The 14158-nt window shown below is 44.3% G+C and overlaps 1 protein-coding gene across 1 annotated transcript in view; it reads left to right on the top strand.

The window, feature by feature from the left end:
- The first annotated feature begins 891 nt into the window (after window positions 1-891).
- The window catches only part of RHOJ (ras homolog family member J), a 62601-nt gene continuing 49334 nt past the window's right edge, over window positions 892-14158 (top strand). Inside the window, exon 1 of the mRNA XM_059474271.1 lies at window positions 892-1645. Within this exon, the coding sequence (XP_059330254.1) occupies window positions 1468-1645 (178 nt within the window). The 5' untranslated portion in view covers window positions 892-1467. The remainder of the gene's footprint in view (window positions 1646-14158) is intronic.

The following is a 14158-nucleotide window of genomic DNA, read 5'->3' as shown; positions in this document are numbered from 1 at the left end:
GGGAAATGTTTATCACCGGTGGAGTGCCAGCAGGGGGGTGTTTCCCCCTCTCAAAGCCTCCCAGCCTCACAGAGGGGAAATGCAGCCAGCAGGATGTGCTGGGCTGCTGCACTGGGGTTTGTGTCAGTGTCTGGCTCGTTTCTGCTGGAAATTGCAAAATCTTTCCTGTGCATGGAGAGGGAAGTTTTGCCCTTCATGCACACGTAGATTGTTGTGAATTTAAATGGGGAGAAGGCTTAGGAGGCACGTGAAGCACCGGAACAAACCAGAGGAGGGGGCAGGAATTGTAGTTCAAAGCTGGTTTTTCACAGATTGCTGTACAGGGGGGTGTTGGTTTGTTTGTTTAATTTCTTAATTCCTCTAACTCTTAATTACACTTTATTCTCTCTGTCTCTGTTTACATCTTTACATTATGAGGGGAAAGTCTGTCTTTTTTGGAGGATTGAGGATAGGGAAAAGGCAAGACAAACTGAGTGCATGCACTGAAAAATCAGTCATTTATTCTTTATAACAAACACTTTAAAGAGCTATAGAGACAGAAAGCTGACATTAGCTAGCCACTATACCTCCTCTCTGCTTCTCTACCTCCCCCTTTCCCTTTCCCAAATGGGAGAAAATACCTATTTGAGATGAGAGGAGGTCGTGCCTGGGATCAGCAGGAATCCCTGGGACAGGGGCAGAGCTCTGAGCATTTCCAGCACTCCCGTATTCCAAATTCTCCCAAATCCTCCTCGCCGGGGCCGGCAGCCTGGAGAGCAGCTGGATGGAGCAGAGAGCCTAAGAAACTTCATTCTGCAGGGGGACCTCTAGTGTTTTCCTTTCTCCATGTCCTGGCAGAGTTCCTCCAAAGTACAAATACACACAGAGCTCCCATTGTTTGCAGCCCTTCACAAGCCCACTGATCCTAATATGGAATTCAGCAGGAAACCCATGATTTCCTGACACACAGCAAGCTGGAGAAAGAAAGGAAAAACTCCATTAAAACCCTCCAGACTCTCCTCCATGTAGCAATGAGATGGAAAATGGAGTGGATTTAACAGGAATCCCTGGTTCCTGCGGCCGGGCTGGAGGAAGGGAGACGCGGATCGAAGCCACAGGCTGCCGATATTTTTTGAAGTCGCAATAAAGACTGGGAACGGCCGGGCAGGATGAGGATTTCCTGACTGGGACAAACGAAAAAGGACAGATCACTCTTCTTCTTTTTTTTTTAAATGCTACTCCTCTCTGTGTGCTTAATTTATTCACCTCGATGATCCTCTTGACTGATCTGGTAACTGTTAGAAGCGGCTGTGACAGCCTGGAAACATTAGTATGATTTCCTGAGTTTGAGATTTGCTGCTCTCCCCCACCTCCCCACCCCCCTCCTTCTCCAAACTCAGGAAAAGTCAATACAATCGCACTTCATTTTTCCTTCATGTGCACTTGGAAGTCCTGGGAGCAGCAAGAGCAGTGGCGGCAGCAGCAAGAATGAACTGCAAGGAGGAAAATGACAACTGCACTGACGGGAGCAGGAGCAGCACCAAGAAGATGCTGAAATGCGTGGTGGTTGGGGATGGTGCAGTTGGGAAAACCTGTTTGCTGATGAGCTATGCCAATGATGCCTTCCCAGAGGAGTATGTCCCCACTGTGTTTGACCACTATGCAGGTAAGAAAGTGCTTTAAAAGAAATTTAATGGAGAGCTGCAGGGCAGCCAGGTGGGAGGTGAAGGCAGCTCGAGGAGAGGACAGTTCAAAAGGGATGCACGGGTTACTTCTTGTCCAGGAATGTCATTCAGGCCTGGATGGTTGCCAGGAAGCTTAGATGGCAGCTCATAAAACTGGGACAATGCAGGATTTATTCAGAGAACTTATTTGTTTGCTTCTTATTTTTGTCTTGTTTTTGGCGAATAAGAAGCGTTAGGGATGCAGTTAAATCCACTGTGCTTTGGGACAACAAATGTAATTCAGCCTCTATCACTTTGTATTCTCAGTTAGTTTTTGAAGTTCTGAGCTTTGCAGTTTGCAGTTAGGAAGACTCTCTATATATATGTACATATATATATATATATATATATATATATATATATATATGTTATCACAATCTTGTCCCTCTTGGCAAATGATGCATAAATTACAATACTTATATCCTATTTAAGGAATAATCTTTGAGAATATGTCCTATTTAAGGAGTGATCTTTGAGAAAACCAGCACAGTCTCTTTCCAAGCTGTCAGTATATAACTCTCCTTCCAGTGACGTTTGTTACTCCATCTATAAATAGATTTTAATACTACAACTTGATGGTAGTGAAAAGCAGAAGAGGTGATTGATTTGAATCCTTCACAGTAGGGGAATTTGTAGTATAAGAAAAAAACACAAACATAATCAAGATCACCAGGATATTCACTGCATTGTTGTGCAGAGCAGACCCACAGATTAAGCACAATATTCACAGGCCTCTCTCTGTAGCAATTACTGACTTTGTCCAGCTGTGTCCAAAGTTATCACACAGATGTTTCATAGGCTAAAACTGGTGTTCAAACAGCTGCTTAAATTTTACTATCCCAAATTCTGCTGTTTTTCTTCTCACAGTGCTCCTTTTGCTCACAGGGTTTTTTAATGAGATCCCAGACACAGATTCTAGAAGCACTGCAAAACTCATTGCTTATCTTGCAGCAGCAGTTGGAGTTTCCCTCATTCTCTCCCCCCCTCCTTAAAAACTGAATTTTCATGGCGTGGCTTATCATAGATTTTGTATTCTGTAATGGGAAAAATCCCTGTTTGCATTCTGGCTCTGTGTCAGGTTGAGCAGATGAACTGGCCAAACAAGAGAGCTGTGTAATTGCAGACTCTGATCCGTGGAAATGTGAAGACCTTTTCCTCCACAAGAGTGGGCAGCGTCACTTCTAATGCAACAGCTCTCTCTTTTCTCTGCCCTTCCCACCACGTACGTTGAGTGATCCCTTTAGAAAAAAAAACATTTCCACAGATAAGATATACAACATATATTAAATTTAACATATTGACTGTTGGAAATACGTGCTTCCATGAGCCACAATCCCTGAGGGCTGCCTTATACTGCAACAGCACCAACTTTCCTGTGATAACTTCAGATCTGCTCACCCTTTACAAAATACTGATCCCAGCACCCACTGCCCTTCTCTCTCTTTCCTCCATGCCCTTCAAACCCCTCTGCCTATGGGAAAAGCCATCCAATAGCTGGTGCCAGACCATGTGGGCATCAGTCTTGGTGGTTTTGGTGTGAGCCTGGGGGCACACACGTGTGCATGTGCACACACAAGAGCAATGATGCCAGCCAGGCAGGCTGGCACTTGGTGGGGGCACCACTCTGAATTTCTTCTCCCTAACCAGCCACAGGTGACTCTCAGGGACTTGCTTTGATTCCTTTTCCTCTGTCAGAAGTGTTGGAAATTGCCACTGGGCTCAAAAGGTACTGAGGGATATGAGGGCTGAGGGAAGGATGGGAAGACGAAGTAGCATAATCCTGATCTCTTTGGGGTAAAAGGAGTATGAAGGCACTTTTAAATCAAGCCTCATTTTCAGGGTTTGAAGACTTACCCTCTAAAGTATCTCCAGCTATTTTTATCTGCCTTCTTAACTACTATAGCACATAAATATAAAAATATTTTCAGTGACAAAACTCATAAAGATAAGGGGGGAAAATAGCTCTGTTTATTAACATGCTGTTCTGAGATAATCCCTGTCCAGTGGCAGTGGTCAAAACTAGCATTGATCACAAATGAAATTTCAGTTTTTTGAGGAATCCCATCATTTATTAAACCGATTTCACTGCAAAATTGCACACAGAGTCAAGTAGCAGGAATTACTTCTAGAGCAGAGTGCTGGAAAAAATCCCACTCATAAAAATATTTCATGGCATAAAGTATACCACAGCCTATTTAAAATACTGCGGGTATTGACTGAGCAAAGAACTCACTTGGGGCAACCTTGCCCTTGAGCTTACAGTTTTTAGGATCTTCTATTGGATTTTCCACATCCATCTGCATAGCAGCCCATGGTGAAGAGGAGAGGTGGGACAGAGGTACCATGGTCACAGAGGTACCATGGGCATGGTGGCAGCACAGGCAGCACAACACATGGGACAGCTGCACACATGGACAGAGCCTAAAGGGTGTAGGAGGCTCTGGAAAATCACATTGGAATTTACCCCAGAAAAATGGTTTGTCCACTCCTGTCCTTGCCACTGCTGAAACCAACTGTTTCAGTTTTCCCAAACAAGCTGAAAACATCAGATTCAATGGTTCATTTCTGTGCTGGAAATGCTCACAAGCAATTAATTGCTGCCGATTTTTGCAAAGCTTCACTTTCCATGGAAGGTTTTCCACCCAGGTGTTATTACCAGCACTGGTGTGTTAGCAAGGGCTTCCTCTTGCCTCACCAGGTCACAGCCTGGTTGTGACTCCTGGGGCATTTACCAAATTACTTCTTCCTAATGGAAAATGTAGGGGGTGGGGAGGGGAAGCATGAAAACCCAAGGATTCCAGTGGTGATCTCAGAGCAGCTTCTCACTGCCACGACTCCAGCAGCTTGGGGGAGACAGTGATGCTCTCCAGCCCAGCTTTGGGAAAAGCTCCAGCTGCACCAGTGCCGTGGCCAAGGCCTTAACTGTTCATGGCCCTGAGGCACCAGCTCTGTGCACTTGCCCTGCTGCATCACATCTCCACGGTTACTGCAGCTGAAGCAGGTGGAGGGAGCAACAGGAGTGGCCAGGGGAAGAAACATCTGAGTTCCTGCACTGTTAGATCTGCACGGTGCTTATTCTGTGCCTTTCACATGAAAGAGCTTGAAACCACTTTATAAAAGTTGGGCCTGACCTGCCTTTAAGAAAATCAAAGGCAGGAGCTGAGTGTCACCCAGGCAAGGAGCAGATAACTCACCCAGGGAAGGAGCAGATATTCCTGCAGGTAACTCACCCAGGGAAGGAGCAGATATTCCTGCAGGTAACTCACCCAGGGAAGGAGCAGATATTCCTGCAGGTAACTCACCCAGGGAAGGAGCAGGTATTCCTGCAGGTAACTCACCCAGGGAAGGAGCAGATATTCCTACAGGTAACTCACACAAGGAAGGAGCAGATATTCCTGTAGGTAACTCACACAGGGAAGGAGCAGATATTCCTACAGGTAACTCATCCAGGGAAGGAGCAGATATTCCTGCAGGTAACTCACTCAGGGAAGGAGCAGATATTCCTGCAGGTAACTCACCAGGGAAGGAGCAGATATTCCTGTAGGTAACTCACACAAGGAAGGAGCAGATATTCCTGTAGGTAACTCACCCAGGGAAGGAGCAGATATTCCTGCTGATAAATCACACAGAGAGGAGCAGATATTCCTGCAGGTAACTCACACAGCATTTACAGCTCAGACACAGCAGTGCCTGGCATGAAAAGCTCTTGGTGGCTCACCACGTGTGCAGCTGCACTGTACAAAAGTCCAGACCAGTTATTAGCTCCACACTAGTAATATCCTGCCTCAGATTTCACCCACAGTCCACAAAACCGAATTTCTTCAGGGCCTGTTGCCAGTGTTGGGATGTGAGGGGTGTAGAGTAGGATCAGAGCAATGCCAGACAGATGGGGAGGGTAAATTTGTTCCTTGGATATGAAAATGGTTTCTTTCATTGGATGCATGGAATTTTATGAGTCTGGGTATTTCTCAAGGCATTTTGAAGAGGTTTTGCTGGAGGCCAGAGCCCTGAGTAGGTTTCCTTGCTTTGGTGAATTTCCAAATCGTGCACTGGAAGTGTTTAGCCACAAGGCAAATGGGTGTTTCTAGTGCAGGCTCACCAAAGTGCTATCCCAGTGACAAACAGGATATTGCTGGCAATAACTGTAACAATGGGGGCTGTTTGGATAGTGACTAGATGCTTCAACATGCTGGCTCCACTCTGTCTTTTGAACATCAAATGCTGGTTTTCCACGAGCAAAGGTCTCTCAGGCAGGGTGACTTGTATTGTGCCCAGCTATGTGAGGTTACAAATGTTTATTTAGGGCTGAGGTTGGACCAACAAAAAAACTCAATTCAACAACTAGCAGAGTTGGTTTAATAGTACCAAAAGTAGCTGGCTTGCTCTGTGAAATACATAAGAAAAATGTGTGGTGTTACTTAGGAAGCCACTGAGCATCCCATTTTATATTCATGAAGCCTAAAATCATAGCAATTTTTAGCATGAAATTTATTTGCCCTAAAATTTATATTCAGGCTTCCTGGACAGGTGATCAATGTCCCAAGGCTGTCAGTATTTAATAGGCATTTGTATTATGCCCTTAATTATGTGCTGTGAGTTTTGGTCAGCCCTGAAATGTTCGAGCAGGACTAAATTATCACTGTAGGCCCCATCCATCTGAAACTCTTCCATTCTATTCCAGAATTTCTTATAAATTAAAAAAAACCCTCTCCATGCTTAAGGAGCAGTAACAATGGCATGCAGCTAACTTGGCCCACTGTGCAGACAAGGGTGATTGGACTCATCAGATGGCTGAAGTCTGAGGAAAAGAGGGTTGTGAGTCTTAAATCAACTCCAGTTCAGGCTTAATACAGAGATGAATACCATATAAGCAGCTTTAGGAGCCAAAGTTGCATCTTTGATAGATGAGAGAGGTCAATCCCTCCAAGGCAGAACTGCAAAGCATCTGCAAGAAGTAGATGGTGTAAATACGTCCCTCCTCCCCTCATGTGTCGGCACAAACTGGTGAACGTTTATAAATAGTGAACCCATTTGAAAAAAATTAGCATTGGCATGTGATCAGCTAATTAATAGCATACAGAATAGCTCAGCCTTGACTAGGGCTCTGTAAATTAAAAGCAATATAGAAGAAGAGAGACATTGCTTACTGTTAGGAGACACATTTTTTGTTCTTCAGTGATGGTTCAATGTAATCTGTCTGACTTTGCACTGAAGTGAGCTGGAGCATCACCAGTCTCACAGAGCAGTGATCCCAACCTTGTGGCCAGACAAGCTGTGCAAGAAGGGAGAGTCTCCTGCTCTGGCATTTTTAGTAGCATGGCAGCAGCATGACTGCTCCTGCCCAGCTTGTACCTGTGCAAATCCACAGATCTGTTATATCCTCTATATAGGATGCATATAGTGCCTGTATGTCACAGCACTGACCCAAATCCCTGTTCCTCATGTCCTCCCATGGAAGAAAGGAGTTGGAAGTGGGCTGTCAGTGATCCATGGCTGGTTGCTCTCTGTCCTGGGGGCAGGCAGGAGCACCCAGGGGAGACAGGCCAAGCACCAGGCAGCTTCTCTGCCTTGCAGCCTCTCCCAAGGAGCAGGAAATACCAGCCAAAACATGGCAGAAACCCAAGGGGAGCCCTAACATCCCAAATTTCTCCAGCTACAGGCACAAGAGCACATCTGGCCACACTTTTGGTGCGCTAGCCATTTTGAATTTATTGCTAATGCACATTGCTTTCAGCCCATCCCTGCTTGCCACAGTGTGTGATAACCCCAAGATCACCAGTTTTGGATTTTTCCCTGCTGAAACTCTGACAGGAAAAGACTGCCCAAGTAGATCTGCAGTTTCTGCACGGGTGCTGCCGTGGGAGTCTTCACACTGCCACATTCTTGAGACAGTTGTCTCCTACAAACAGTCTTGGTAGCACATTAGAGAAACTCCTCATACAATGTTTGGGGTCATTAAACTCAAATAGATATAAATAGCACTGAAAGAGAGCTGTGATGTTTATTTGCATGGATATGTGCAGTGGGGTTTTTTTTCCTTTTAATGTTCATCCAATTTTGATCACACAGATATGAACTTTAGCCTTGAGACAAGGAAGCATTGACTCTTTTAAGAGCTGGCTCTTGAAACTGGCAGCCACTGAACAGATATGTTCATTTTGCCTCTCAGGAGCTGAAAAGACTTCTCTGCCAATCTTCCTGGTATCATCCAGAATAGACCAGGGATCTCAATAAAACAATTGAACCATGAGGACGCAACAAACCCACCAATGCAATTCTAATGTTTCTACAGCTGGATTTTTTGAAGATGAATTTTACAGAACCACTAATTTTCAGTCTCCCAACAGGAGGTTTAATTCTGTCCTGAGTCATAAAAGTCAGAGGTGATGTAGTGATCCTCAGGTTTTTCACATCCAGGAAGCCTGAACAGTCTTTTTACCGAAAAGATGCCTTTTGCCTGAATCACCATGGTTGTGATTCACACTAATTTGGGAGGCTCCACATACACCCCCAAGAATTTTAGGGCCTTTTCCTCCTGAAGGTGCTGTCAGTGTGCAGAGACCCAAGATAAATATCTGCTATCTCTTCCTCACACACATCCCTGTATTGTCCTGAGCCTGCACAGTCCACTTGAAGCCCATGGAGACAGAGGTGTGTGCTTTGGGTTTCTGTTTCTCAGGGCAGATGGTTTCTGCAGCAGTTCTCTGAGCACTGTGGTGACAAAGTCCCCATTGTCCCCTGCCCCTACAGCTGTGAATGGGGACAGCCTGCAGCACCCCAGCTGCTTCTTACCTTTGCCTCTGGATGTGTTGTGCAGCTTCTCTTAGTGCTGCTGCCACTCCTGGGTTGGTTTCACTTTGAATTAATGCTCCAGAGAGGCCCAGAAGAGCTCTGCATCAATCCCACACCCACCAGGAGCCAGGATTCAGCTGGCAGCCAGGAGATGCAGCAGCCCAACACAGAGAAGTGATTTCTCCAGCCAGTGAATGTCCTTGTGCTTGAAGCACACCAGGGGACAACGCTGCACCAAGAATGACATTGTCAGTCTGAAAACTGGGTGTAGAGTAAGGAAACTACAGCACACAACACAAAGGATAGGGCCAGGAATTAGAGGAGTAGATGGAGCAGCCATGTTGCTTTATCCAGATTTATCCAGCCTAAATTCCACCTAAGCCCCACTGTCTACTCTTTTGTATTAGATATGTGGTGCTTGAAGGGCAAGAGGAGTCACAAAGAATACTAAACAAGGAGTTACACCATTTGAATGAGTGTTGGTGGTTTGGATGTAGAATGGTGGGATTTTTCTTAAGGTCAGCCACAGGCCTGAGGGAATGGATTGGAAAGAAGGAAAAGTCAAATGGCTTAAAAATAAATATTTCTTTGCATGGTATGTGATTAACCCAGGGAACTTATCACTTTCAAAAAGTTCTTGAGGACAGAATTTTAACAAGGTGTGCAAAAACGGGGGTTGAACCATGTATTGGGGAGATTGAGTGCTATCATAAGCTAATGAAAAAGACTTCTGCAGGAAATGAGCTGGCACAACTTTGGTTTAGAGTATAGGACAAGACCTAAATTTGACCTGGTGAATGGCAAATTATCGTAAAGCTGCCCACTGCTATGTCAGAGATGAAGACACCAGGCTGTGAGTTTGGCCCAACCTGGCACCTTGTGCCTAGGGCTTCAGAAAATAACTTTTTGGCATTATTCTTCTGATTTATGGATGGGCAAACAGATTTTGGAACTTTGGTTACCCAGCAATTCGCTGCTGCAAAGAGACATGAAGGGATTTGAAAAAATTACCCTTTTCTTCTCCACTACTCCAAGATAGTCAGGCCTGGTCTTTCCCTCCCTTTGTCATCTGCCTAGCATTGCAGGAGGTGACACCAGCTCAGAAGAACAAAACTGAAACTGTGGCCTCTGGCCCTTGAAGGACAATTTCTACAGCTTGAAATTAATCACATCCACTATCCCAAAATCAATAATTGACTCAGTACATGTGGCCAAGCAACCCACATGAGGGGACAAAGCCACTTTAAGGGTGGTGCCAGGCAGCCAAGCAGATGCTTCACAGCAGAAGATGCTCCACATGTAGGGAAGAAAAACAAAAATTCAGCAAAGAAGTCTAAGAAACCAAATTCCTAGACATGAAAACTTCATTTCTGCCAGATGTGGCAGTTTTTTCACTAAGTCCTCATTGCAATGTCTTAGTTACTGATCAAGTCAATGCTAAATACTTCTGCTAAAACTTACTTCTCATTTTCTGCTCTTTTGATAAACTTGATACTTTGATGTCTGCACTAGTGATTCACATCATGGCTACTCTGCATGACTGAGTAGATTTTGCCATGCAGGCAGTGCCTTTCCTATGTTCTGAATTTCCATTTGTTATGGCCAGACCTAATGACATCATGGAAATAGCAAGGGATGAGGAAGAGCAAACATATTTCCTTCAATTGTTCTCTTCAGACAAAGTCATTAAACAGTAATGACATCTCCTGTCAAATTAATATTTATCTTTGCAATGAAAAAATACAAGTTTTTTATATTTCTCATCTGCTTTTAAGAGTGACCATTTGCCATTCTCCACTTATATTGTCCTTGTACCCTGAGCTATGGGTATTCCACCTAAGTCAGGGAATATGTTACTAAAGAATGAAAGTTTTAGGAATTGTCACCCAATATTTTATGCCAAGGGGGAGTGAATTAAGAAATTCTAAACAGTATTATTGAACGAGTATTCATTTCTTTTTTTCTCCCTAAATAATATCTGGGGAAATTAGTTTTAAAGTAATGTCTAATAATTAAAAGATTACCAAAAAAGTTTATTTACCTTATTTAACATCATTTGCATTCAAAATGAGAGGTCTCCCTCCTTCATAGATTTAAGGCTGAGATCAAAATCCTCTTCTTAAATGGAAAGTCATATGTGAGGCAGGATGGCTTGGAAGGGTCCTGAGGGACATGGTCACTTGCTGGGAGTCATTGTCCCCTAGCTGGCCCTCATATCCAAAGAGTTGTTTGGGGTCCCAGAGAAGGGGAAGGCCTGAAGGACCATGACAGGCTGTTATTTTAGCTAACACAGTTCTCCACATTCAGTGTGTGTCCAGCACTGGGGTTGCCCCAGGGTTGCCTTTTTACCTCGGGAACTGGCACAGCAATGAATCCACAAATACACCAACCACCCTCAGGGGAAGAAAAGGCTGGAACAGAAACTTTCACTGACAGGAGAAATACTGGGGGGGAAAAAAAACAAGAAACAACTCCCAGAGGAAGGAGATGGACAGCTGTGAAAATATTCCCAAGCACAGTGGCACGGGAGGCACAGTCCGGAGGGTGATGGCATTGGAGCAAGAAGGAGAAAGCAGCACAGTGCTGTGCCAACATCCTCACTCCTGGTTCAGGACAGTGTAAAAGTATCATCAGCCAGGGGCTGTGTACAAATCACCAACGGGATGGGACTGCTGGGAACGCGCCTTGAGCTGTTTTATTTTCCAGCATCTGTCTCATTACATGGTTATGACAATGGGAAGATGCCACCAGCTCACATCCCAGGCAGCAGACAAAGAACATAATATTACAACTTACTTTAAAAGTTTTTTGACCAATCCCACAAAGCAAAAGCATAATAATGGTAGTTCCATCAACCACTATAAGCACACGTACCTTTTGTTAAAACAATTCTTGCTTATTTCAAATGCAATACCTACTTGTAAGCCTTAAAACACAATGCACAGAGCTCCATTATTATGTTTCAAACTTCCTAGTATCTTGCTAGATAAACTTTTCTGTAGCTTAGGGAGTTATTCTAGACCAGCGTTAATACACAGACCATTGTCCTATTTGTCCTTGCTTTTCTACTTTTTAAATGATTTTTCTGCTGACCTATCTCATGGCTACTGCTTAGCTCTAATCACAGTTCTACTGTCTCTGAGGTCTGCCTTTTGCAGCTTTCCCAAAACCCTCTGATTTTGTGGGTTCCCACATAAAAGTGTCTCATGGAATCAGCAATCCCAGGGGTGAGCACAGGAGCCAGCAGTGAGGCACCTGAAAGGGTTAAAGAGGGCTGTGCAGAGGGGCTGGGCAGAAAGATCCTGCCACAGAGCAGGAGGATGCCTGAGATGACTCACTGGAAACGCTTTCCAGCCCCTGCTCACAGAGGCCACGTCTCTCACTGAATTCTCTCTGGCCCTGACTCCAGCTCTAACTCTGAAGTAATGGCATTAACAGTATCTGCTCATGCTCAGCTCTCTGCAGACTTTAAGGGAAAGCACAGCTTCAGCAATGAGTGGGAAAACATACATGTTCAAACATAGCATTAATTTCTGTCCCCTGGGAGATGGGACCAAAAGAGCATCTATTTGCAATAATATGCTTCTCTGCTGAGAACAGACTTAAAGGAAAATCCCATAAGGTTGGAAAATGTGTTTTAAGTTCACAAACTGTCTCATGCTCCATCTTCAGAGCTGGCAGCCATCCAGGTGCTGTGTCCTCACAGGCCAGACCCTCTCATGTAGGACACACATGGTTTCTGAGCAATGCCCCCAGCTCCAGAACTGGCTTTCTCCCATAACTGGGTGTAAAGTCAACATCTATGTCTAATTTTGGGAGCCCAGTTGCTGAAGTCTCTGTCCACAAGCAGCAGAAATGCAGAGACTTGATTTTTTATTTAGAAGTCGAGGCATTTCCACAAGGGAATCTCAGCTCTGGCCCAAACTCACACTGAAAAGGCCTCCTGAGACCCTCTATTTTATGTTGTCTGTATCAAGCAGTGGCTTGTGGCAGTAATGCCCAGGACCTCATGCTGCCCATCCAGCTGGGTTTGGGCTGGATGATCCTGCTTCCCAAATGGCTCCACATGGGCACACAAACTTCCCTGAGGGCTCATGGTGTATCTGCATATAAATCACAAAATAGCTCTGGAGAGCTGTTTTGAAACTGCATCTTTATTTTTGTTTAGTTATGGCTACACACAAACCTTTTCAGCTGTATCAGGAGCACAAAGGGGACTGTAGGTTTGTAGTTTCTGTCTAGTTTGAGCCCATTTTTCCTCATTGAAAACTTGCCACCAAAATTTTCTGCAAAAGCACGAACAACTTCTAGGATGCTATGATTTAAGCTCCTAGAAAGACCCTTTATCTCCACAGTACAGCTCTGCTTTGTTCTGGGTAGCCAGCAATGTAACCAGTGAATTGCAAAAATCCAGCACAGTTCCCTTCATCTCATCACCTTCTAGTTACTGCTCAGGATATTTTAAGCCTCTTCCAGGAACACAAGGGAGCAGCACCTCTCATTTTTAAAAAAATATATGTGAAGTACAGCTTTAAGAAAATATTTTCCAGGAATATCAGCCATGAAAACAGGATCAATCTCAACATTAAAAGAGGAGTTCATACTCAAAAAAAAACTCAGCTAATCTGCCAGAAACCAGGCCTTATGGATGAAGTCCAAATTAGCTGAGCCAGCTCATGATATCATTAATATGGAGAATTTTCCTTGCCATGCATAGAAATAGTCTCTCACAGATTGTGCCACTTGAAGATCTGCTGGGCATTTACCTAAACCATTTGGTTTGGTTCAAGTCCAGTTGGGTGAGGTTGCTGTGGTTCTTTTATTTTAATACTTTAGAGTGTTAAGTGCATTTTCTCCCTCAAGTGTCCCTCACGGGAAACTGCTGAAATGGTGAAATAATTCATTCTTCCATTATTTGAATCACATTGCCCAATTTACTTCCTTTCCTGTAAAGAGCTCCTTGTAGCAATACCATAAGTCCCTCCTAATGCTTCCAAGGAAGGAAGAAGCAACAGGGAGTGTGAATACAGAATGAGGTCCCAAATCTGAAGTAATGTTTGACAAAGGGAATCTGTGCCAAGATAATGGGGGAACAGCAATAACTTGTGTTCTCTCCATATGGTGTTCCCAACTGGGCTTCTCTCCCCCTGCCTTCTATTTAAATGCATGAACGTGAGAGATTAGGAAAAGAAAAATAATAATGCAAGTCTTGCAATGGTTTTGCAAGGAGAACAGTATTTTTAGACGATGCCCAAGAGGGTGGAAAATCCTGAGGACACAGGGGAGCCTCATCCCTGGCCAAATGCATTCACAGTATGTCTTGGTGAGGTGCATGAGACAATTCTTACAAAAACCTCCTGACCAGAAGGCACTTTGTACTTCCCATCACATGTAGTCTTTTCAGGTCCTGATTTCCTTTCTGCTGCTTCCTCCAGCTTTCAGAATGAATAGCCATGTTTCCTTTTCTTGGTAGTTATTTTCCACATTGCTTTTTTTCCTCATGAGCAGGGTCTTTCCACCTGAAATGTTAAAGAAAAAGAAAGACAGATTGTCTTCCCAAAGCTTTCCTGGGTACAGCATAGGCCATAGAGCTGGCCAGAACCAGCTATGGATCCTGCAGAGCCACCTCTGAGGCAGCTCTGGGTCCAAAACCAAACCACAGA

Source organism: Ammospiza nelsoni, chromosome 6, assembly GCF_027579445.1.
Source record: "Ammospiza nelsoni isolate bAmmNel1 chromosome 6, bAmmNel1.pri, whole genome shotgun sequence".
In the NCBI taxonomy this organism is placed as follows: domain Eukaryota; kingdom Metazoa; phylum Chordata; class Aves; order Passeriformes; family Passerellidae; genus Ammospiza; species Ammospiza nelsoni.
This window is presented reverse-complemented; position numbering and strand designations above follow the sequence as displayed.